This window comes from Lutra lutra, chromosome 17, assembly GCF_902655055.1.
Source record: "Lutra lutra chromosome 17, mLutLut1.2, whole genome shotgun sequence".
In the NCBI taxonomy this organism is placed as follows: domain Eukaryota; kingdom Metazoa; phylum Chordata; class Mammalia; order Carnivora; family Mustelidae; genus Lutra; species Lutra lutra.
The window spans coordinates 41331195-41357410 of record NC_062294.1 but is presented as its reverse complement, the minus strand read 5'-3'; the positions used below and the strand labels follow the sequence as shown (position 1 = coordinate 41357410).

The 26216-nt window shown below is 44.8% G+C and overlaps 2 protein-coding genes across 3 annotated transcripts in view; both read right to left on the bottom strand.

The window, feature by feature from the left end:
• The window catches only part of WDR88 (WD repeat domain 88), a 42557-nt gene extending 36449 nt beyond the window's left edge, over positions 1–6108 (bottom strand). The window contains exon 1 of the mRNA XM_047712304.1: positions 5555–6108. Within this exon, the coding sequence (XP_047568260.1) occupies positions 5555–5860 (306 nt within the window). The 5' untranslated portion in view covers positions 5861–6108. The remainder of the gene's footprint in view (positions 1–5554) is intronic.
• A 999-nt stretch (positions 6109–7107) lies between these two features.
• The window catches only part of GPATCH1 (G-patch domain containing 1), a 45633-nt gene continuing 26524 nt past the window's right edge, over positions 7108–26216 (bottom strand). The window contains exons 13-20 of one of the 2 annotated variants that reach the window (XM_047711988.1): positions 25773–25900; positions 24887–25023; positions 24199–24365; positions 16702–16918; positions 14984–15091; positions 12534–12631; positions 11017–11165; positions 7108–7399 (exon numbers count right to left, since the gene is read on the bottom strand). In XM_047711988.1, coding sequence (XP_047567944.1) covers positions 7369–7399; positions 11017–11165; positions 12534–12631; positions 14984–15091; positions 16702–16918; positions 24199–24365; positions 24887–25023; positions 25773–25900 — 1035 coding nt within the window. In that variant the 3' untranslated portion in view covers positions 7108–7368. The remainder of the gene's footprint in view (positions 7400–11016; positions 11166–12533; positions 12632–14983; positions 15092–16701; positions 16919–24198; positions 24366–24886; positions 25024–25772; positions 25901–26216) is intronic. The other variant, XM_047711987.1, reaches the window with a different exon arrangement.

Sequence of the window (26216 nt, the reverse complement as noted above, 5' to 3'; positions counted from 1 at the left end):
ACTAAGATCAGGTACAAGGCACAGGCTTTCCCTCTCACCACTCCTTTTCAACACTGTCCTGGGACTTCCAGCTCATGCAATAAGACAAGAAAACAAAATAAGAGGTATAAGATTGGGAAGGAAGAAACAAACCTGTCTTAATGAACACATGACATTAGCACCTACGTAGAAAATCCAAAAGAATCAACAAAAACTCCTGGAACTAACAGCAGAGTTGGCAAGACTGCAGAATATGAGATTAATATAAAATACAAAAATCAATTTTTGCTATGCCAGCAATGAACAAGTGGAATTTTTTTAAAGATTTTTTAAAAAATGTTTAAAAGACTTTATTTATTTATTTGACAGAAAGAGACACAGTGAGAGAGGGAACATAAGCAGGGGGAGAGGGAGAAGCAGGCTTCCCGCAGAGCAGGGAGCCTGATGCAAGGCTCCATCTCAGAACCCCGGGATCATGACCTGAGCCGAAGGGAGACACTTAATGACAGGTGCCCCAAGATTTTATTTTTTTGAGAGAGAGAGAGAAAGAAAGGGAGCACAAGCAGGGGGAGGGACAGAGGGAGAAGCAGACTCCCCGCTGAGCAGGGATTTTTTTCCCCATGCAAGGCTCAATCCCAGGACTCTGGGATCATGATTTGAGCTGAAGGCACACGCTTAACCAATTGAGCCACCCAGGCACCCCAAACAAGTGGAATTTTAAATTCCACCCCACAAAATTAAATATTTAGGCATATATCTAACAAAATATGTGTAAGAGCTATATGAGGAAAACTACAGAACTCTGATGAACAAAATCAAAGAATTAAATCAACGGAGATCTATTCCATGTTCATGGATAAGAAGACTCAATATTGTCAAGATGTCAGTTCTTCCCAACTTGTTCTATGAATTCAATGCAATCCCAATCAGAATCCCAAAATGTTATTTTGTGGATATTGACAAAGTGATTATAAAGTTTATGTGGACAGGCAAAAGATCCAGGAGAAGAACAAAGTGCTGACACTACACCACTTCAAGACTTACTCTAAAGATATAGTAATCAAGGGGTGCCTGGGTGGCTCAGTGGGTTAGAGCCTCTGCCTTCGGCTCAGGTCATGATCTCAGGGTCCTGGGATTGAGTCCTGCATCGGGCTCTCTGCTCAGCGGGGAGCCTGCTTCCCCCTCTTTCTCTGCCTACTTGTGATCACTGTCTGTCAAATAAATAAATAAAATCTTAAAAAAAAAAAGATACAGTGATCAAGACAGTGTAATACTAGTGAAAGGACAGAGAAACAGATCAATGGAACAGAATAGAAAGTCCAGAAACAGATCCACATAAATAAAACCAACTGCTCTTTGATAAAGGGTCAAAGTCAATACAATGGAGAAATGATAGTCTTTCAACAAATGATGCTGGAACAATTGGATATCCATATGTAGAAAACTAAATTGAAACATCCACCTTACATCCTTTACAAAAACACAAAATGGATCACAGACCTAAATGCAAAATGTAAATTTTTAAAACTCCTAGGTAATAATATAGAAGATCTAGGTGATCTTGGGTATGGCAATGACTCTTTAGATACAATGCCAAAGGCACAGTCCATGAAAATAATAACTGATGAGCTGGACATAAAAACTGAAAACTTCTGCGCTGTGAAAGACAGTGTCACGAGAATGAGAGACAAACCACAGCCTGGGAGAAAACATTTGCAAGAGACACATATGATTAAGGATTATCATCCAAAATTGTCAAAGTTTAATAAGAAAATAAACCAACCAATTAAAAAAAAATGAGCCAAGACCTTAACAGACACCTCACCAAAAAAGATACATGTGAATTACATATTATTTTACAAATAAGCATGTGAAAAGATGTTCCACATCATTTGTCATCAGGGGTTTGCATATTAAAACAACAGTAAGATACCACTACACACAGGGGTGCCTGGGTGGCTCAGTGGATTAAGCCTCTGCCTTCTGCTCAGGTCATGATCTCAGGGTCCTGGGATCCAGTTCCACATTGGGCTCTCTGCTCAGCGGAGAGCCTCTGCCTGCCTCTCTGCCTGCTTGTGATCTCTGTCAAATAAATAAATAAAATCTTTAAAAAAAAGATACCACTATACACATACTTAAAGGCCAAAATCTGGAACACTATCAATACTAAATGTTGGCAAACGTGGAGAAACGGGAACTCTGATTCATTGCTGGTGGGGATGCAAAATGGTACAGGCGCCTTTGAAGACAGTTTGACAGTGTCTTATAAAACCAAACATACTCTTCACATACAATGCAGCCATCATGCTCCTTGGTATTTATCCAAAGGAGTTTAAAACTCTGTCTACACAAAATCCTGCACAGGCATGTTTTTACAGCTTTATCCATAATTGCCAGAACTTGGAAGTAACCTTGAAAAACCTGAAGATGTCCTTTGGCAGGTGAATGGATAAATAAACTATGGTACATCCAAATAATGGGATGTTTTTCAGCCCTAAAAATAAAGAAGTCACCAAGCCATGAAAAGATACATGAGTCATTAAAAAAAAAAAAAAACCCACATTCAGGAAACTTAAATGCACGTTACTAATGAAAGATTCAGTACATTCATTCATAGACTCAGGACACTCATTAGCAGACTTCAAATTACTAATGAAATTACTAGTGAAAGAAGCCAGTCTGAAAAGCCCACATAATGTATGCATCCAGATATAGGACATTCTGGAAGCTAGAGAGACAGTACAGAGATCAGTGGTTACGAGGGGTTGGGAGCTTTGGAGAGAGAACAGGCAGAGCCCAGAGGATTTTTAGGACAACGCAATTACTCTCTGTGATAACATGACTGTACACATTGGCATATATTTGTCCAAACCTACACAACGTACAACACCCAGAGTGAAGCTGTAAGGTAAACTGCGGACTTCGGGTATCATTGTAGGATTGTCAATTTTCCATGTATTTCACTTAGTGGAGAATGTTGATGAGGCCATGCATGTGTGGAGGCAGGGGATACAAGAAATCTCTCCATCTTCTGCTCACCTTTGCTCTGAACCAAAAACTGCTCTAAAGAACAAAGTCTATTTATGATCCATAGAATATGTGTTTATTATACGCGTATATATGGACTTTTAATTAAAGGAGGTACGAGTACCTCCTGCAGCATGGATGAGCCTCGAAAACATTATACGGAGGGAAAAGGAGCCAGTCACAAAAGCCCACATGCTGTTTAGTTCTCTTTCTAGGAAAGTTCTAGAAGAAGCAACTTTATAGAGAGAGAATCAGTGGTTGGCTCGAACTAGGAGGAGGGCCTGAGGAGAAATGGGGATGGGGCTTCTTTTCCAGACAATGAAGTGTTCTACAGTGATGTGGCGCTGTTGCAGGACTCTGGGAATACGCTGAAACCCCACACTTTATATGGGTGAACTGCGCACTGTGTGAACTACATCTCAATAAAGAGGTATTTTTAGAAGGGAGGGGGGATAGAAGGAGCAAGCCTGAAATGGTCCACTGCCCACCCTCCATGGTGTGCAGGGGATGTGTGTCCTCCAGATGCGACCCCTTCTGTTGTGGGTGCCTGGATCCCTGGTCGTCGGGTGGCCACCTCCAGCTCCATGTTCTGCAGCTGCCTTGGTCTCCAGGCCCAACTCGTGTCTTCATTCTCTCATGGCAAAAAACAGAGCTTAATTATGGGCATAAAAACCAGCAGGGGGGCGCCTGAGTGGCTCAGTGGGTTAAGCCTCTGCATTTGGCTCAGGTCGTGATCTCAGGGTCCTGGGATCGAGCCCCGCATCGGGCTCTCTGTTCAGCAGAGAGCCTGCTTCCCACTCTCTTTGCCTGCCTCTCTGCCTCCTTGTGATTTCTGTCAAACAAATAAATAAATAAAATCTTTAAAAAAAAAAAAACTAGCAGGAACGGGGTGGGCTGCATCCATCAACCCCATCATCCTTTCTGGGGATGCCCATTCCGTGTTTTTTTCTGGGCATAGTACTTTCGGGGTTCACTAGGGAAAGAGCCCCCGAGGTGCTGCGGAGAGATGTTCCAAATACACAGAGACATATTCGGAGGCACTAACAAAAATGGTATATAGAGGACAGTCCACTTTTTGTAAAAACCACAAAAAAAATCAGTTTTTTTTTTTAATATACGTAGCATTCCTTCACTTGATCAATAAAGACATCATAGCTTCGTTGGGCCTTGATCTAGGCACTGCAGAGCCAGTGGGAACCGAGGGGAAAGACCCCAGGTCGGGAGCGAGAGTCCAGGGCTCATGGGCATGGCAGGCTCCGGCTCCCTAGGGGAGGTGGCATGGCAGTCCCACAGCCAGCACGCAGGGCCAGCTCAGGGCCTAGAGGGGCCATACAGGCCTTGATGTCACAGGTCACATGGCAGGCGGACAACAGGGGGATGAACCATTTGCAAAACAGAGCACAGGGGTGAGGGGCGCTGCAGAGGGAGATTTTTTCTCTTTTTTTCTGTTTGCTGGAGAGCTCCCCTGAGTAACTTTGTCCTCAAAGAGAAGCATCATTTCTTGAGTCTTTGCAGGTCTGTAGAAAAAGTCCTTCTGTTGCCTTCGCTGGGGATCAGCAGTTGGGTCAGGTAGAGAACGCTTAGGTCAGAAACTTTCCTCTGGGAGAAGTCACAGACCTTCTCAACTTCTGTCTTCTTCATGGGTCACAAAAATCTTAGGTCAAAAAAAATCATAAGCCACCAGCATGTGCATCCACAGGAGACTGGTTAAAGTCATTAGAAGACGGCCAGCTGGTGGGATACTACCAGTAAAAAGGAACAAGGAAGTTGCTTCTTTATGATATGGAAAGATCTCTAATATACGCTAAGTCAAAAATTTTAAAACTATGTGCAAAAGGGGTCTAAGGGAAGGGGGGAGATATACATGTATATACTCAGAAATGCATAAATTATCTCTGTAGGGATACAGAAGAACCTAGAAACATTTCTTGCCTCTGTAGAGAGAAATGGGGCAGTGAGGGCAAGGCTGCTATGTTAGGGAGACCTACTTTTAAAAAAAAAAAAAAGAACATTTGAAGTCTATTGAATTTGAATCTTGGGGGTGTTCTATTGAGAACTTCTGTGCTGTCCTTTAATTTTACTCGAAAATCAGAATAAATATCATGACTAAAAGCGCTGACACACACTTTGCTGGAAGAGATCACACAGCCAGTCAACAATCCTCATTGCGGGCTCTGCTCCCAGGTGTCCTGAGGGCCAGCCACAAAGCCAAGCATCTCAAGCTGATCTGTTGCTTCTGGACCTAACTGCTTCATGGGTAGGGAGGGCTCCTTCATTGTCCCTGGGGTATGCACTTGGCAATGTCACCACGGGGACATTTGGAAGGCTCAGCCAGAACCACAATCTGGGTGGGGTCAGGACCCCCCACTTTGGAACACTATCCCCCCCAGGACAGCCTTGTTTTCGCAGAGACAGCAGCCCAGGGGCTTCACTGGGGGTCCCTGGCAAAACCAAGTGGCTCCCCACGGTTCCCCTTAGCCAGCTCACTGCGATCTCCCACGTATGGGGTTCAAGTCTGCGTTCCTCACCCCCACCCCTGTGGTCTGACCTTGGAGAGGGTCTCCTGGTCGCCCCAGAACCTCTTCTCAGACTTCGGGTGCTCCTCGGGTGGTGGAGAGTCCTTGCTGACCTCTAGGGGGTCAAGGGGAGCCAGCAGCCGGTTCTGGCGCGCCTCCAAAGTCAACAGCTTGAAGCGGCCACAGGCCCTGATCACAGCCGGCAGCTTGCGGAAGAGGGGCTCAAGGTCGCTGGAGGGCATCAACGGCAGCTTCACTCTACGCAGCTCGGACACTGTCTTCCGGTCATCATCCAGGGATTCCGAGCACAAGGGGGCGGACGGCGGTTGGGAGGCCATCTCAGAGCCCAGCCTGCTGGTGGCTGGCACCCAATACCCAGCGCCCAGCCGGGCTGGAACGGCGGCGCCGTGCGCCTGCGCCCTGCGCCCGTCTCCACAGAATCACCTGCCCTCCCCGGGCGCTGCGATCCCCCTGCGTCCTCTCCACGCCGAGCACGCTCACTCCCAGAAAAACGGGGTTTGAGTCCAGGCATAAAAGGGTTGAGGCCAAGCGTGTGAAACCAGCAGCCCTATCCCCACGGCCTCCATTTGGCTCTTCCTGGCTCCGTCTCCCGGGATGGTTTCTGGGTAGCCCTCTGCTTGTGCGGGGACTCCTGGCCAACCCACTTGGTGTCAACAACAGAGAAATGGACACTAAGTTACGGAATGGGCCCTGGATGAATTCAGATGCAGCTGTCCAGGGCGGGGACACACAATATATAAGAGCATGAAGGAAATATCTGTCACGGCTATTAATGACAGGGAACAAATGTCACCTCTAGCTGGGTAGCAGCGTCACTGACAGAAAAAGACTGGGTGAGGACACCTGGGTGGCTCAGTTAAGCGTCTGCCTTCTTCTGGGGTCATGATCCAACGGTCCTGGGATCAAGCCCCACATGGGGCTCCTTGCTCAGCGGGGAGCCCGCTTCTCCCTCTCTCTGTAGCTCTCCCTGCTCATGCTCTCTCTTGCTCTAATAAATAAATAAAATCTTTAAAAAGAAAAAATATTTTTTCTTTTTGGATATTCCCAAATACTAAGGGTTATCATCTCTGGGTAGTAGAAGTAGAAGCGATTTTCTCCTTCTTTTTACTTTGGAAATTGTTCTGCTCTTTCTATAATGTCACTTTGAACCCCTGCACTTTTCTCAAAGGTCTCATCAGTGCTGATGAGGCAGCACCCAAGCGGGGACCCAGGGCTGCAGAGCAAGGACCTGGAGACTATGGGACCCAGGGTGTGGGCACGCACTCCCTGGCTCTTGCTCTTGGAGACTGTCCGGGACGCTTTGGTGACATCTACCCGGAAAGGCTGAGGCCACCCGCTAGGACTGATGCTGGTGCTGGGCCACCCACTGGGCTCCTGGCCACCACCACCCACCACGAGAGGCAGGAGCCCCGTGCCTGAGAAGCAGGGAAACAACCACCTCCTTCTCTCCCACAAGCCCCTAATTAAGTCCAACTGTCCTTATCTGGACTCAGCTTTCTTCATGAACAAAATCAGAGAGAACCCTTCATTTCTCATTTCTTTTTAAAAGTTTCAGGAAATAAAAAAATCAAGAAGAAAATAGAAAAATTCCATTTTAATTAAACTGTACAGTCTGAATTATTTCCTCTGACACTAACTAAAGTTAAAAATAGAAATCAATTTCTGCAACCTTTCAAGGCAGCCTTTGAAATGTCAAGGTCTTAAAAATTATTTTACAGCATGAATTTACATATAAATACAATCTGTACAATGTATTAAGCGAGCAATCAATGGGTTCCCATCACGGAGGAGATCTGGTACTGGGACAGGCCACGGCAGAATCCAGTTACTGCTTCCTTAGTGGAAGACTTTTCAGCCTGGAAAAAGAAATAAAGGGGAAAGGACAATTAGGGAAGAACAGAAAGCCAGACAGCTCGGTGGGGGCCAGGCATGCCAGACCTCCCCGAGTCCTGGTGGCACACGGGTACCCACAGAACACAGAGGAGGGCTACAGGCCATGGAAGCATCATTTCATCTGCCTTCTTCAAATGCTTCTCTGTTGCCCCCAGAACACATGGGGAGACTCACACCTCACACCTTGTATGAGGACCTGTTTATAAAAGCAAGTTCTGATCCTGGTTTTACCTATCTCATGTAGGAGCTCTGGGAAGGAACTGGGGCGGGGGGGAGAAAAGAAAAAACATGTCTGTTTCCCGAGCAGACAGTCTTCAGCCTCGGCTTTGGACACATCATGGCATTCATCGAGTAGGGCTGGGCCACACTGGCTCTAGATCCTTCCTCGACAGCCCCAGCGTAAAAAACCAGATGTCCCCAACAAGAGAAGAGATGAATACTCTGTGGTCCCATAAAGGCACACCCCGCAGCAACGAGGATGAGGATGAGGACGAGCCAGCCGCCGCTGTTGGAATCACGTGGGGGACTCCCACAAGTCCATGCAAGAGTCCGACTCCACAGTTCCTTTAGGTTAAGTCCAAGCGCTAGGGTAATCAGCGGCGGCAGAGGCCAGCAGAGGGGCTAGCTGTGGGAATGGGGGTAGGCAGGCTAAGTGGGAGGAGACACAAGTGGCCGTGGGCTGCTGGGGTGTCCCTTGATCGGGTGACGAGAATGCATGCAGCTGAAGCGTATGGTCTGTGCGCATATCTGTATGTGTGTGCACTACAGCATTTACTGAACTGTCAGATTCTAGGTCTATGAAGTTCTAGACTGGGCAAGACAAACTGACAGAGACAGCAAATAGGCCGGTGTCTTGGGGGATAGGGGTGGAGACAGCAGACTGTGACTCCACTCCGAACCAAGCTTCACGGTCCCAGAAGAAAAGCACTGGGGCCCTTCCCGAGAGTGACACTCCACGCCAGGTGCTGGGAATGAAGACGAGACCCCTGTGGTTGTGAGCCTCCCGCCACCCCTTCTAGAAGATGGGTGCAGACAGGCAACGCACAGAGGGGAGCGAGACACAAAGGACGGGGGGCCCTCCAGGCTCCCGGGGGAGAACCTAGGAGGCTCATGGTCGAGGAGCGGTGGGGACCATCCCCGTAGCAACAAGGTTCAGATAAGGGCACGCCACACTTCTGACCTTCCCTCCCTTGGAGAGAGGTGCTCTCAGGGGTGTATGAACCCTCCAGCCCTCTTCCTGTGCAAGGATGTACATATATGTGCACGTAGGGAAAGCCAAAGGCCTGAGGACATTTGACCATCCACAGCACCGCCTGTATACGCTGTTCTGCAGCTCTGGATCTCTTGACGGTAAGTTTTATATCCAATCAGTACACAGCTGTGTGCCCAGTTTTCCACCTGCCGCACAGTGCCCACAGCAAGCCCCTGCTCCGGCCCTCCCACCACGCCCTCCAGAAGGGCACGGACAGGCTTCCCCTGCAGGAACAACTCATCAGATGGCCCCAGATGCTTAAGGGTGAGACCCCCCGATGTTGGTGAGGTTCCATGGGCCTGACCACGTGACCCAGCTTCCCTGGGCCTGGCTGTCCCACCTACGAGACAAGGGGCCCCAGCTGTCTGCCTCACAGGGGTGCATGCAGATTAAATGAGCCATGCCCGGGGTGTGCTCCTCCCCTGCCCCCCCCCCCCCACCAAATGCTGGTGTGCAGGACAACAGGGAGCCAGGAGCGGGCAGAGCCACTGTAGGAGGCTTGGGATGAAACTGAAATGCTCCTCTCCTTTGTATTTTTGAGTCATGAGAACGTATCGTTCATTCTGAAGAAATGGAAAAGAATAAAGGGGTGGCACTTGTATTTCCAGACACAAGATATGCTTACAAGGTCAGAGTAATTAAAACAGGGTGGACAGAACAGTATCAAATGGCTAAGAAACCAGAGAAGAGCGGCCCTCAGGTGGCTCAGGCGGTTAAGCATCTGCCTTCACCTCAGGTCATGATCCCAGAGTCCTGGGATCGAGCCCTCCTTGCACAGCAGTAAGTCTGCTTCTCCCTCTCCCTCTGCTCCTCCCCCTGTTCATGCTCTCTCTCGTTCTCTTTCTCAAATAAGTAAATAAAGTCTAAAAAAGAAAAAATGAAACCAGAGTAGGGAATGGAGCAGGCCTGCACAGGGACTGAGTACCTGACCAAGATATTCTTCCTTTAATGAGCAGGTTCAGCGTGTAGCGCTGACATGGCCAGGGCTCACCCGTGCCTCTCCCCCTTCACCCTGAGCCCGAAGCTGGACTTCCCCTGCCCAGCCCCATGGTGGCCAGGCCATGCGGCAGTGAAGGCTATGACATCCAGGCAGAACCACAACCACCCCCAGCGCCACCCTCCACCCATTCCCTCCTAGGAGGGCTGTGCACTGAAGCAGAACAAGCTGGGGTCCTGAGTACCTTTCTTGGTTTTCTTTTATTAATTATTAATCTCTTTTCTTTAATTAATTTTTATTTTAAGTACTCTCTACACCCAGTGCAGCTCCCAGTGAGCTCAAACATACAACCCTGAGATCAAGAGTCATGCGCTCTTAAGCCAGCTGGGCGCCCCCTGGTTTTCCTTACCCTCTACTGTGCCGCTGGGATGCCGGAATTCTTCCTCATTGGCGCTAGTTCACTCTCCTGACTAATACAACTAGCTATCCATTTGGGGAAAGGGAACCTAGATGCCTACTTTACTCTGGTCACCAAAAAAAAAAAAAAAAAAAATCCAAACATGTTAAACAAAAACAAAACTATAAAAGCCGGAGACTAGCTACATACATATATAACATCTTGGATTGGGGAGGCCTTTAGGAGACAAAAATATGAAACAAACCCCCCCCGCCACCGCAAACATCAGTAAAACTGAGGGCACGAAAAATTAGAGCTTCTGTACAACAAAGACAGTTAAAATCCACATGATAGGTAACACACTAAAATACAGGCGGTTCATATCCGGAATTATTCTTTCTTAATTCCTAAAAATCAGTAAAATAGTACCTTACTTGACTGACACAAGTAAAACAAACAATGTAACAGAAAACACAACACTGTGCGAAGAATGTGAGCAAGTTACTCACAAGACAGCATATGGGCAAAGGCTGTCCTCCAGCCACTCAAGCCCAGTACTACCCCCAGAAACACAAATTAGAAGTCAGATGCCATTCTTCGCCCATCGTGCTGGCAAACATTTCTGAACTGTTTGTAACTGATGTAATAACAAGGTGAAGTGGATTCAGCCACTTCCGGAAGTAATCTGGCAGTATTTCTTCGTTCCGCATGTTCATACTCGGTTGATTTACGCTAGATAAAATTGTATTACTTATTTTAAAAATGCGCAGCAACAAAACATGTGTGTATGCATGGTGTGTGTGAGTGTGTGTGTATGTGTGTGAAACACTGAACAAAAAAGTCTTGAAATACACAGGAAGAGAGAGGTTTGAGGAACTGCTCAAGAACCACTTGAAGCTTTATCTGTAAGGTCTGAATTTTCACAGTGGTAATACATCAAGATTCCAACAAGCCTCCAGAAGGTTTCTGAAGACCACTGTCCCGCACTGCCTACCTTCTCAGCAGCTCCTGCGGTGACAGGTCTGTAGGCCCCTCCTCATCGCTCTGGCTGTCGGTGCTGTCCGTACTCTCAGAACTACTACTCTTCTCTGACTTTTTATTCTTTTGCTTGCTTTTGTGTTTGTGCTTCCGGTGCTTCTTTTTCTGAAAAAGAACAATGAGGCAGGGGTAGGGGTGGGGAGGACAGATGGGTGTTTCCCACCCGGATTCCTACCGATAGGCTAAGGAGGCATTTGGTTGCTGGAGTCATCCAAGAGCAAAGACAGAACACCTCATTGGGAGTGAGCCTCCTATGGGACAGCTCGGGACACAGGGCTGTGCGCATTCTCCAGGGCTCGCACACACTCAGAACTGGTCCTCTGGTGCAGGCACAGCAGAACCAGGCAGATGCGGGCAGCACACCATCTTGCCACTTAGCCGCCATCTTATCCCAGGTGACCCTGCCACCTTCCCATGACCTCACTGGTCCATGTCTTTAGGCATCTGTGATCAACTACATATCAGAACAACAAGCACAGTGGAAAAGCACAAAGAAGAAACCAGTATAAGGTCAGAGAAGTGCAGATACACTGGTAAGAAACAAATGACTGGTTTTCAACCCAACAGCACCAGTTTTTTTGTTTTTCCTGTCACTACAAAAGATCTTCCATCATCTTCCATGCTCAGTAATGCTTTCTGTCGGGTACCCAATCATGCAGCCGTTTGTCCTCCATTCCACCACTGCCCAGAGCACTCTGGGACCCAACACTCACATTAACCGAATTAAAAGCCTGTGCCAGGGACACCTGGGTGGCTCAGTTGGTTAAGCGGCTGCCTTCGGCTCAGGTCATGATCCCAGCATCCTGGGATCGAGTCCCACATTGCGCTCCTTGCTCAGCGGGGAACCTGCTTCTCCCTCTGCCTCTGCCTACCACTCTGTCTGCCTGTGCTCATGCTCTCTCTCTCTCTAACAAATAAATAAATAAAATCTTTTAAAAAAATAAAATAAAATAAAAAATAAATAAAAGCCTGTGCCATCACTGAAACACACGGATCACAGGGGCAGAGGTGTCAGGGGAAAGCACACACACCTCCTTCAAGTTTCCCTTACCTCAAATAGCAAGCTATGGACCCAAATCTCTGTTTGTAATGATGACAAAGTCGTGGAGAAAAAACGTTCAAAATAATATCCTCATTTAATATTGAATGAATGACTAATTAATGTTATTCTATTACTATTCGACTCTTACTCTAAAGTATTCAAATGTCTTTTTCACAATATTCACAATAAAAACTGTTCTGAGTGCAACTGAATAATTAAAATATTCTGTCTGAAAGAAAAACAAAGTTCTTGAAAATCGAAGCCTTACATGAATGTCAACATTTCTGCCAAGGTGTGCAGAGGCCTGCCTGCCCCCATCTGGCCAGGAGATATGGGGGCCAGATGGGAGGGCGGGGCGGAGCTTGTCTGCAGGACAGAAGCAGGCACATCAGAGCCTACATCCGGTCCCAGGACCCCCAGAAGGTACTCACCTTCTCTTTCCTCCGTCTGTGCTCTTTCTTGGTCTTGTGTTTTACTTTGTTCTTTTTATGTTTCTCTTTTTGAGGTGCCTCAAGCGTCTGACGGACATCTGAAACACAAATGTAACATACCCATGATCTGCTGGGGGAAATGAAGACTGACTTACTGAACTGGGAAGGTGACCTAGGTAAATGTTTAACATGAAGGTGGAACTCCTGCCCCACCTCACTGATAAACAGATTAGCATGTCTACCTGGTGGCTCTATATTTAGAAACCGCCAGAAACCTCAGTACTCTACCGGTGTCCTGAGCCTTATCTGCTGGATGAGTCAGATGGACCAGACTGCACAAGCCTTTCTATTTAACATCTGCGGGCAAGCTCAGAGACACACCAGAGTCTGAACCTCAGCTCGAGGTTGCCAGCAGCGGCTCTGTGACCTTCCCTTCATTGGTCAACTTCAAGCCTCAGTCTCCCCACCTATGAATAGAGGGTTGGACGGAACCAGGCCCATGAAATCCAGAGCCTAGAATTAGGCACATAAATGTCAGTTCCTCTCACATCATCCTCCCCTTATGAAAGCACATTATATATGAATTTGTCTTATAAGCTTGAACACTAGAAAACAAGCATCAAAAGAACACAATGTATGTAGTCATCAAAAATGACAAATCAGGGCGCCTGGGTGGCTCAGTGGGTTAGAGCCTCTGCCTTCGGCTCAGGTCATGATCCCAGGGTCCTGGGATTGAGCCCTGCATCGGGCTCTCTGCTTAGCAGGGAGCCTGCTTCCCCCTCTCTCTCTGCCTGCTTCTCTGCCTACTTGTGATTTCTGTCAAATAAATAAATAAAATCTGTTTTTTAAAAATGACCAATCAAGTGGCATAGGCCTCAATTCTCCACCCCCAAATGCTCAACAAAATGTTTTCATAGGGCATTAATTTCCAAGGAACCAAATCAGCAGAAATTAACAATTGTGGAAACAGTGTAGATCATTAAATCAGCTTTTTCCACCTAAAGGAAAGGTGTTTCAGAAGCATGGATATTTTCCAAACCCAGGTAACAGGTGCCTATAACTCTCCAGTCCCATCATTTGGTCAGATATTTTAAAATCTGACCTCCCAGGCGCCTGGGTGGCTCAGTGGGTTAAAGCCTCTGCCTTCCGCTCGGGGTCCTCCGATCAAGCCCGGCATAGGGCTCTCTGCTCAGCGGGGAGCCTGCTTCCCTTCCTCTCTCTCTCTGCCTGCCTCTCTGCCTACTTGTGATCTTTGTCAAATAAAAAAATAAAATCTTTTAAATAATTAAAAAAAAAATCTGACCTCCCCAACCTTTTTTTTTTAATGCTCATTTTTTAAAAACCATTTCCCCTTGATAACTCATAGACAAAATCAAGTTATTAACTGTTACAAGGCTCTCAAGGATGGTCCGGAAATGGGCGTAAGTAACAGCTTTAGATGTCGAAGCACTTATTTTATGCTGAAGATCTGAACAACTAAAGCATATCAGAAATACATTCACCGCAGCTTTTCAAAACCTCACACTTTTTTTTTAATCACCTCTTTGAAGGCTAGCTTCATAAATCAGTATTTCTATGTGGGTGCTATAGGAAACTATAAAGTAAATAACAGAAATATATCATCTATATTCCTGGGCTGGGTTATCAGATGTTTGCTAAGCTGGCCTTCAAGGAGAGGATAAGCCAGTCTAAATACTTTAACGAGATGTCGATTCAAGACTTGCTGACTGATCCTGGGGGAGGAGGATGGGCGGGGTTTACTTCTGACAGAATTACTTTTACTGTATTTGCTACATTAGCCAAACTAAAAAAAAAGCCTCCGAAAACCCTTCTCTCTGCAATTCCTCACCTATCTTTGTGTCCTAGATTTTTACTGTTTTTATTTCTCGAAGTGACATCTGAGACGCTCAGGACGCTACTGTACTTATCTAGGTGTTAGAAAGAAAAAAACCTGAAAGGTTTCTGAGGCTATAAAGCAAGAGCTACCATTTAGGCACTCAGGGGAAGCAATGAGATTCAAAATGTGGCTGAGAACAAAGAAACCAGAAACAGATGTGTGGATTGTTTTCGATAAGGTATCTTCTCTCCTTATGATTTTCTTAACATTTGCTTTTCTCTAGCTTACTTTACTGTAAGAATACAGTATATAATACATATGAAATACATAAGAAGTGTTAACCAATTGTGTGTGTGATTGGTAAGGCTTCCGGTCCACAGTAGGCTATCAGTAGTTAAGTTTTAGGGGGAGTCAAAAGTTATATGGCAGATTGCCGACTGTGCGTGGTGTTGGCGCCCCTAAATCCCGCCTTGCTCAAGGGTCAACTGTATGTACGTGGTTGGCCGTGTGTTGGATTAGACGGGTAGAGGTGATAACATGGTTAGAGGTGTCGCAGCTCAGGGGAGACACAGGTGCCGACGCAAACGGGTGAACCAAGGAGCTCTCAACTCACTGGGGCAGAAGACGGGAGGCAGCCGAGGGCCGAAGGCTTCTCTTTCATCTATCTGCAGCTTTTGTATTGGGAAGGAAGGTGTGGGCTGCTGGGGTGCCGGCTTGCTAGCTGGAAAACACCAGGGTATTAATTTTGTTTATTTATATTAACAGTAAATACTTATTATACTAATACTAATGTGTTTGATTCTTCAATTAATACCTGTTGCCACCAGATAATGTGTGCTTTTTTTCACCACTTTGCTTAATGAGCTCACGCCAGGCGCTGAGGATACAGCTGTGAGCATGCGAACCTGACCGCCAACCTCGTGGACATCTGAGCTGGGAAGTCAGTGCACCAAGTGCACCAGTGGCTGCAACACAGGGGTCTACACAGCACATGCTCGGGACCACCTCACTGACACCTGAAGGGTTAAAAGATGGCCTCAAGGAAAGATGGTCGTTTGAGGATAACAAAAACTTACAAATAGGGATCTAAGACTATGTCCCAGCTCGGAAAGTTTAAGCTCACTCAAAATAAATTATCCAAGAGGGGAAAAGCTGAATACAAATAAATTACCATATTCACAGTAATAATCTCTTTTTTTTTTTTTTTGAGAACTGTTTCCAGATAGTGGAAAGAAAAACACAAAAGTACGGAAAAATACACATCAAAGTATTAACAATGTTTATCTCGGGGAAGTAGGATTCCAAGGGACTTAAGCTTTCTCTGTTTATATATTTTTAAGCTTTTACAATTTAAGCGTAAATCATTTTGAAATAAAAACTAAATTGGGTGGCTTTTTCCCCCACAGAAATGTGAAATAGGCGTTTGCAAATCACATAAGAATAAACAGTATTTTATACTTCTCCATAACTTTTTGGTTAAAGGCACTAAAAAAATTACACCCAAGTCCACCACAGACTGACAGAGGCAAGCAGACCACCCAAAGGCTGAGACGGAAAATTTAGTTCACCCACCCAAGCATCTGGAAAGTCTCTCACACTTGCAAGCACCAAATGGTCTCCTTTTCTGTGCCAAAACTCCCGGCACGGGGAAGAGCCCCTGTATATCTCAGACCCAAATGTTGCCCATAATCCTAGTATCTCATCATCAAACAGGTTAAAAATAATAATAATAATAATAATCTATTTCTTAAACAAAAATTTTACTAGTTTTAAATTCTTCTCAACTAGGGTAAATAGGAAAATCAATATTATCAAACACAGCTACCCTAAAAATACACCAGAAATTTATATCTGATGCCACCATTAAAAATGTGAAAGATTTGGGGCGCCTGGGTGGCTCAGTGGGTTAAGCCTCTGCCTTCGGCTCAGGTCGTGATCTCTGGGTCCTGGGATCAAGCCCCGTATTGGGCTCTCTGCTCCGCGGGGAGCCTGCTTCCCCCTCTGCCTGTCTCTCTGCCTACTTGTGATCTCTCTCTGTCAAATAAATAAATAAAATCTTTTTTTAAAAATGTGAAAGATTAAAACACCATTGTTTGCTAATTATCCTGGGTTAGAACTGCACACTAATATGATGTGGTGAGCACTGGGTGTTTTACCCAACTGATAAACTGTTGAATCCTACCTCTGAGGCTAATGATGTACTATGTGTTGGCTAATTGAATTTAAATTAACAAAACAAAAAAAAGAACTCTACACTGAACAAAGAAGCAGCTTCTCTAGAGACACCCTCCTTTGCTTATTTTGATCCCCAAAGCTGAAGTATCCACGCACCTCGTGCCGCAGATGAGGTTTCCGCCGAGTCAGTCTCGTGGGAGCTTTTGAAGTCGCCGTCCCCAGGACCTGCCTGATCATCCTCGCTGTTGCCCTGCTCATCGTCAGAGGATGAGGACTTCTCATCCGACGAGCTGGCAAAGATGGCTTTAAATAAGTCCATGGATGGGCGGTTCCCTTCTCCTTCAGTCTGTGAATCCACACCTTTGCTGATATTCTGTATTAACAATGAAATAAGAGTCAGGAATGAAGTAAGGGTGAGGGGAGCCAGACCTTCCGGATGGACAGACACACAGTCAGAGAGACACACACACTTTTATGCCCAGGTACATGGGTTCTACACCCACGCTCTGCCTAACTAAACAATGACTGCTCATGTGACATTTATTCTTGTGATGTTTCTAGTGCAGCCACTACAGAACAAGCCGACTGGTAGGAGCAGCTGAAGACTTTCCTTGACATCAGTCATGCATCAGAGAGGCAAAGGACCCACAAAAATGCAGGGCGGACTAGCACAGTGCCTCTGGCCTGCTTTCAAGAGTCAATCAAGCCTTCAGAGGCCCAAGATTCATGAAGGCTACCATGAACACAGAACTTCCCTCTGCGATCACATGTGGCCATTCCTACAAGATGCCCAGCTGTGGACAATCAGATTCGCCAGAGACACAAGCCGTGACTTGGGACAAACTCAATTACATCAACAAGGAGCAAAGGCATGAAGAAGACACGACCCCTCCCCGCCAACAGCTTCTCCCCAGACAGGCGTGGGGTAATCCGATGTGCCAAGTGCCAACAGCAGCGACCAGACAGAGAGCCCCGGGTCTCAGAATCCACTCCAGTCCTTCCATTGGGCCCCCTTAAGAACCCAGACAAGGGTTGACACAAGGACACACTCATAGTGCAAATGCATGCCGGGGCAGTGGGTCTGGACTCTCCCACCTGGTTCTATTCACTCTCAGCGGGGTCACTCCCCGTACCTTGTCACCTCCAGTTTCTGGAGCAGAGTTACAAATACCCGCAGGAGGAAAACTGGTACCAGAGAGTGATGTTTGGAGTCTTAGAGTAAACTCTCTTCCCAGAAAAAAAATTAAAGAAATATTTCCCTCCTAGAAATAACCAGGGCACCTTGGAGAAAGGACTGATTCCAGAGCTGGAATTGAGAAACAACACAAAGATGAGCCCAGACATCACCGTGCCCAGACAGCAAAGACAAACTCACAGAGTAAGAGGGGCATCCCGAAAACACAGAAGCCAACCTAAAGGAGCTCCAGTCGGCCAAACTAGGACCATCCGAGCACTGAAATGAGTAAGGAGAGTACTGAGTTAGCCCTTAAATAAAACAGGAAACCATGGGTCCACAGTTTGATAAGGAACAGGATATGTATATATTTCAATGCTCCTTGATGGTCATTAAAATAACTTACGAAAAATTAGGAATGAATGAATGAATAAAAGCACTTCCTAAGTACAGAGGGGGGAAATTAATTAACTTTACCATGGAGAAGACTGGCAGACACCACCTTACTCAAGTGACCAAAGCAAGCACCAGCAATGGGACAAGTCGATGCCACACACCACCTGTAGGGAGGCAGTGTGAGCCCAGCCTTGGCCCCTCTGAGGTAGTCCCCCGCTAAAGGGCAGAACCTGAATCTAATCCCTAGGAAACATCAGAGAGGCCCAAACTGAGGACACTCTACAGAATACGGGCCTGTCATCTTTTAAGCCTCAAGATCCTGCAAGACTGAGGAACTGTACCAGGCAGAACGAGACTAAAGGAGCGTGACACTAAATGCTACAAGGGACCCCAAGCTGCATTTTCTGCCATAAAGGACATTATTAGGACAAGTGGTGGAACATGAATGGGTCCGAGGATTAGACACAGCAGGAATGCATGGGCACCGATTCCAGACCCTGATGGATGAGGTACTGTGGTTCTATAGGGAACGCCCTGCCTTGAAGGAAACACAGCAGAGCCCGGCAACTGGTTGGCAACCTATGCTCATGGTTTGGGGACGAAAGTACCTAAATTATATTTAAACTTCTGAGACTGCTTTAAAATTGTTCAAAATTATATAAGAAGTCAGGAGAGAGAGGCTGACAGGGAAAACCAAGGATTCACGGCAACAATTCCCCAGGAAAGCCAGGAATCTGCGGTCTTTCTGGCAGATATGAGCGTCACGTGTGCAGGCTGTAACTGAACGCCAACTGGCATATACCCATGTTCACAGACAGTTCTGGCCCTTTATGCTACACTAACTCAGAAAGAGTTTTCGAAGAAAGAAATTAAATAACCCAGAGAATGGAAGCCAGATTCCTAAGGTCATCTGGCTAATAAGTGAAAAAGTAAGAACCAAGACTTCTTTCAGGCAAACTTATCTAAAGACTATCTCAACACAATTTCTGGGAAAATCTAGAAGGCTCTCTCACCCAACCACCATAGCACAGGGCCGGAATCCCTTAGTAAGGTTTTATGCCATTTAAAAAATAACAGTCAAGGGGCACCTGGGTGGCTCAGTGGGTTAAAGCCTCTGCTTTCAGTTCAAGTCATGATCCCAGGGTCCTGGGATCGAGCTCCACGTCGGGCTCTCTGCTCAACAGGGAGCCTGCTTCCACCTCTCTCTATCTGCCTGCCTCTCTGCCTACTTGTGATCTCTGTCTGTCAAATAAATAAATAAAATCTTAAAAAAAAAAAAATAACAGTCGATACTCCATGGAGAGGCTTCAAATCCTTGGTGGCGGCACCTGCCAGGCTCTGACGGATAGGAACCCTCTTCTCTGACAAGAGAAGCTGCAGCCTCAACAATCTGTAGCAAATCCCACTCCTTTTTCCCCCTTCTTTCCCTCTTGCCGTTTGACTCCAGCCACAGATAAAGTCACAGGAAGTGTAACCCAGAGCAGGAAAACCAAGTCCCAGCCTTCTGATTGGAGGGTGTGGAGGGGGAGCCTGAAAGTCAGAACTCAAGAGAGTGACCCTAGAGAGTGTTTGTGAGCTTCTGGCTCTCCTCTGAGCTATACAAGTGTAAATCTGACTCTAAAACCGCAAACCAAAGATTTTGATAACAGATCTAGAGAACTAACTACCAACCAGGTCCCAGACCAGCCACTGGGAAGTACATATGTAGGAAAGATCTGAAGATAAAGAGTCTGAAAACGGGAATGACATTCGAACCCAGATGGGTTGGAACGCGTAGCCTGAACCTAATTAGGTCAACTGCCTGCTAAAACAAAACTTCACCATTCTCCCTAGAATTTAAACAAGACCTAAAGTCTCATAACATAATGTCCAAAATGTCAAATGTCTAGGATGTAATCCAAAATTACTTGATATACAACCACAAGGAAAACCTCAACTTGCAAAAGATAATCAACAGCCAAAAGTGTTAGAATTATGTGGCAGCCTTTAAAAGCAGCTATTACAACCGGACTTCCAGGCTAAGGTTAAACAGACAGAAAAATAAAAAGGTCTCAGCAAAGAAATAAAAGATATGAAGATAAAGCAAATGAGAGTTTTACACATGAAAAATACAATAACCAAAATAAGAAATGTACTGGATAGGCTTGATAGCAGAATGGAGACAATAGAAGAAAGAGTCAGTGAATTTGATGACAGATCAATAGAAAGTATCTGATTTGAACAGAGAGAGAAAACGGATTGAAAAGAGAATTGTGGGACAATATTGAAAGGTCTAACATTTATATCACCAGAGTCCCAGGAGAGGTGTGAGAATGTGGAGCAGAAAATATATTTGAAAAAATCGGGGTGCCTGGGTGGCTCAGTGGGTTAAAGCCTCTGCCTTCGGCTCAGGTCATGATCTCAGAGTACTGGGATCGAGCCCCACGTCGGGCTCTCTGCTCAGCAGGGAGCCTGCTTCCTCCTCTCTCTCTGCCTGCCTCTCTGCCTACTTGTGATCTCTGTCTGTCAATTAAATAAATAAAATATTAAAAAAAAAAAAAAAATGTCCCAGATTTGGTGAAAGACAAGATTCAGGAAGTTCAGCAAACCCCAAACAAAAGAATCTCAAAGAAATCCATGCTCAGACGCATCATAATCAAACAGTAGAAAACCAAAGATGAATTGAAAATCTTGAGATCAGCCAGAGAAAAAGTCACGTCATCCTAAGGAGAGGAAAGACAAGCTGAACAACTAGATTTGTTATCAACAATCAGGAAGGCCAGAGGGAAGTGGCACAACATTCTTAAAAGGGCTAAAAGGAAAGACCTGTAGACCCAGAATCCTATATCCAGCAAAACACCCTTCCGGAATGAATACAAAACACAGACATTCTCAGATGAAGAAAAAATTAAAAGGATCAGTTACTGAAACTGCTCTAAAATCTAATCAGGGTGCCTGGGTGGTTCAGTGGGTTGAGCCTCTGCCTTCGGCTCGGGTCATGATTTCAGGGTCCTGGGATCGAGCCCAGCATTGGGCCTCTGCTCAGCGGGAAGCCTGCTCCACCCTCCACCTCTGCCTGCCTCTCTGCCTACTTGTGATCTCTGTCAAGTGAATAAATAGAATCTTTAAAAAAAATTAAATTTAATTTTAAAAATAAAAGCTAAATACATGGGAGTTCCTCAGACAGAGGAAATGGTAGGAGAGAAAGCTGGCTCTTCAGGAAGAAAGAGCAACAGCCATACTAAATATCAAAGTAAGTAACACTGATTATCAGGGGTGCCTGGGTGGCTCAGTCATTAAGCAGCTGTCTTTGGCTCAGCAAGGTCCTGGGATCTAGCCCCATATTGGGCTTTGCTCAGCAGAAAGCCTGCTTTTCCCCTCCCACTCCCCCTGCTTGTGTTCCCACTCTCCCTTTCTCTCTCTCCCTCTGTCAAATAAATAAAATCTTAAAAAATAAATAAATAAAAAGGATTATCAGCTTATCAGTTCTTTAAACATGTATAACAACTGAAAGCAAAAACTAAAAAACTCTCCTAAGGTTTTCAGTGTGTTTGCATGTAATACATAAGGCAACATCATAAAAAGCTAGGAGAGTAAAGGGACTTAGACGTAAGATTCCACACTCCTCTTAGGATGGTACAATATCAACTCTAAGTAAACTGTGAAAAAGTAGGCATGTATATTGTAGAACAATCGTTAAAAAATAGATCTAGGGGCGCCTGGGTGGCTCAGTGGGTTAAGCCTCTGCCTTCGGCTCAGGTCATGATCTCAGGGTCCTGGGATCGAGCCCGGCATTGGGCCTCTGCTCAGCGGGAAGCCTGCTTCCCCTCCACCTCTGCCTGCCTCTCTGCCTACTTGTGATCTTTGTCAAATAAATAAATAAATAAATAAAATTTTTTAAAAATCTAAAAATGTAGTAAATGAATTAAAACAGTAGACTAATAATTATTCAAGTAATATAAAAGAAGGTAAGAAAGGAGAAAGAGAGCAACAAAAAAGAGTGGGAACAGACAGGAAACAAAACTGTAGACCCAAATCCAAATATATCAACAAATTACATTAAATGTTAATGGCTAAACCACACAAAATAAAACATACAGATTATCTAAATGTATTATTAAAAAAGGACACACGGACAATGACATACTCTTTACCAAAAACCCACTTTAAACACAATGAAATAAATAGGCTAAAAGTAAAGAGATGAAAAAATACAAACTGCAAATTGCCAAAAATAAAGAGTAATGTTACATAATGATAAAAGATTTAATTCAGCAAAAAGGTAAAATAATACTAAATGTGTATGCACCTAACGGGAGAGTTTCAAATACACAAAGCAAGAACTTTGGTATAAAGTTTGGCAGTTTCTTTCTTTCTTTTTTCTTTTTTTTTTTTTTTGGCAGTTTCTTATAAAGTGAAATCTACATGTGTACATTACCCAGCAATCCCACTATTGGGTATTTAACCTAGAGAAATGCAAACTTATATTCACACAAAACTCTGCACACGAATGCCGAAAGCAGCTTTACTTACGAGAGCCAAAAGCTGGAAACAACCCTACGTCCTTAAAGAATGAACTACCAAAAAACCGTGGCTCACCCACACAACAGAGTAGTAATAAAAAGGAATGAACTATTGATATTACACTACTGATGAATCTCAAAGGTATTGATATTGAGTGGAAGAACCCATTCTCAAAAGGTTATATATGTATATTGTCTGATTCCACTTAAATAATATTTTGGAAAGAACAATACTAGAGAGACAGAGAAGAGATCGGTGATTGGTAGGTGTTTGCAGAGAGGGAAGGGTATGACACGAGGGAGTTTTTTGGGGTGATAGTACCACTTTGCTTCCTGATTGTGGTGAAGGTTCCACAGTTTTTTTTAAGATTATTTATTTGAGGGGCACCTGGGTGGCTCAGGGGGTTAAGCCTCTGCCTTCAGCTCAGGTCCTGATCTCAGGGTCCTGGGATCAAGCCCCACATCAGGCTCTCTGCTCAGTGGGAAGCCTGCTTCCCCCTCTCTCTCTGCCTGCCTCTCTACCTACTTGTGACCTCTCTGTCAAATAAATAAATAAAATCTTAAAAAAAAAAAAAAGATTACTTATTTCACAAAGAGAGAAAAAGAGAGAACACACAAGCAGTGAAACGGCAAGCAGAGAGAGGGAAAAGCAGGCTCCCCACTGAGCAGGGAGTCCAATGTGGCCTTGATCTCAGCCCCCAGGATCATGACCTGAGCCAAAGGCAGACGCTTGGCCGAATGAGCTACCTAGGCGCACCTCTACAAATCCATATGTTTATAAAATCTCATTGAACTATACTTTTTAATGTATGTTCATTTAAAAAATAAGATAATTTTAAATGAGGCTATTAGAAATGAAGCTTTTTGTTAAATTCAACTTGTAACTATTAAAGCAGTAATTAAAAAAAAAAAAGCCCAATGGATATTTCCTTTATATTCTTCACAAAAGAAAACATATTGAATTTTATTTCAGTGGTTGATGCTGAGTGAAAGCCATTCTTGGCAGAGAAGTTTATAATCTTTCCTCATGATCAAAGATATGACTGATGGGCGCCTGGGTGGCTCAGTGGGTTAAGCCACTGCCTTCGGCTCAGGTCATGATCTCAGGGTCCTGGGATCGAGTCCCGCATCGGGCTCTCTGCTCAGCAGGGAGCCTGCTTCCCTCTCTCTCACTCTCTCTGCCTGCCTCTCTGTCTACTTGTGATCCCTCTCTGTCAAATAAATAAATAAAATCTTTAAAAAAAAAAAAGATATGATTGAAACTACTGTAATGTAGAGCAGGTGCTGGCGATTACAGCCTATGGGTCAAATCCAACCCACTGTCAGCTTTGTAAATAAAGTTTTATTGGAACATAGGTGAACCCAATCTTTTTCACATTTCCTATGATTTCTTTCACATTCAACAGCAGAGTGGAGTGATTGTGATAGACACTATATGGTCCACAAAGCCTAAAATATTTAATATCTGGTCCTTCACAGAAAGTTTGCAGACCCCTCCTATCCAAGGATGACAAAGCACCATCACAGAGAAGGACAAATACCACAATCAGCCTGAAAAGAGAACCTGGGACCCCCGGATACCTTATCTGAGAGTGATTCCGTCACACGCTCTTCCTCTTTGATTACTAACGGACTGGACTCTTGTTTAGGCGGACCAACTTTTGATCTAGCCAAACTTAAAAATTCACTAATGGAATCTTCTTTTTTTTCTTGTTTAGATGTATCCCATCTGGATGGTTTTCTTGATTCTGAAAGGTAGGACACAGATGTAATATCAGAATTAGCAAGCAAAGGGTACCTGGGTGGCTCAGTGGGTTAAAGCCTCTGCCTTTGGCTCAGGTCATGATCCCAGGATCCTGGGATCAAGTCCCGCATCGGGCTCTCTGCTCTGCGGGGAGCCTGCTTCCCCCTCTCTCTCTGCCTACTTGTGATCTCTGTCAGGTGAATGGATGAAATCTTAAAAAAAAAAAAAAAAAAAAAAAGAATTAGCAAGCAAAAGGAAAGCTCTCCATGATGGCTCTTTAATTCATCCCAGAACATCAGCAAACCTGTAGGTGCTGGGAAGGTGGCAGATGCTGAGACACTGCCCAGACCTCAAACAGTAGACATCTGAACTCCTACAACCTGAGCTAATGTATTCACATGAACAAGTCTCTTAATTGAGAGAGAGCTTGCACTATGTGTGCCCTTAAGACTTTACTTCTGTTTTCCCGATGGGATAGGGGTTGAGAACATGGTCAGCACATGGACCCAAGGAAGCCCCACTCACTGTCGGGACCTTGGTGTTTTGGTACTTTTTCAGTCGATGCTTGAGTTGTAGGCGAGGATGCTGTCTCTGGGAGCGTGAGAAAGTTGAAAACTGAGTATTTGTCACGTTTCACTCTTGGTAAGCCAACCAAAGTTGAACTGTGGGTTGAAAAGAAAACATACATACATAAATTTAATAACAACTCATGTTATGAAATAACATCTCACGTTTTTCACCACTAGCTCTTCTACCTGCTAAGAGGTCCCTGAAGGTTATTTTGCTTTTCAAAGCACTATAAGAATTTGGTTGACACTCTTTAGGGCCAATGAGGTTTTCCCTAGTAAGAACCCTAGGTTTTTTTCTAGTAAGATCTAGAATTTAACTTTGAAAATATATTTCCAGAGTGCCTGGGTGGCTCAGTCAGTTAGGCATCTCACTCTTGATCTCAGCTCAGTTCTTGATCTTAGGGTTGTGAGTTCAAGCCCTGTACTTTAAAAAAAAAGGAAAAGCTGCGCTGCTAAAAAATATACCTAAATGTTCTGACAAAACCTCTGATCAATTTTATACGCTTTTTGGTAGTGTTTATAATCAAAGAAGTATCAAACTTTTATAAAGAATTAGCACAAGTAACCTTTTAAATGTAAACTCTATGTGCATCATTAACAAGGCAGCAAATTAGACATACCTGAGTTTTGTGTCTTCAATATAGAATAAAGTTTGCTTCCTCGATGTTTACTTAATTTTTTAGTAACAAACCAACGGTAGTTAAATCTACAAAATTTGCAACTCTAAGCATTTACAAGTAAATTCCTCTAGAAAAGGGGAATTTACCTGAGTTGGTGAGAGGAAAAGAGAGCTTTAATATGGGAGAGTGAATACTGATGTAAGGGCAGATTTCCTCACTTACTCTGGATAAGGGTCAGGGACGTTAAACCTCTTACACAGAAGCTTGTCAGGGTGCCACTCAAATGTATCTCGGGTAAGCTTCCCGAACATCTTCATTTTCACAGCCGACTGCTTGTCGTTGACATCATTCTGAGAAAACACATTTATTCTCTTTCATCAAGTGGTCACGCCATTAACCTGACTGCTCTTCCACTGCAAGTTTTCAAGCAATCTTTCAAAATTACAAAACAGCTCTTATGCTACAACGTTTTTTTGCTAAACTCTATTGAAAGCTAAAAGCAGAAAATCAGTTCTTATTCTATAATGCTGTGTATATTGTGATCATTCCACTGAGGGACCTGAAATACTTGTTTTAATTTTAAAATTCAAGGGTGCCTGGGTGGCTCAGTTGGTTAAGTATCTGCCTTCAGCTCAGGTCATGATCCCTGGGTCCTGGGATCGAGCC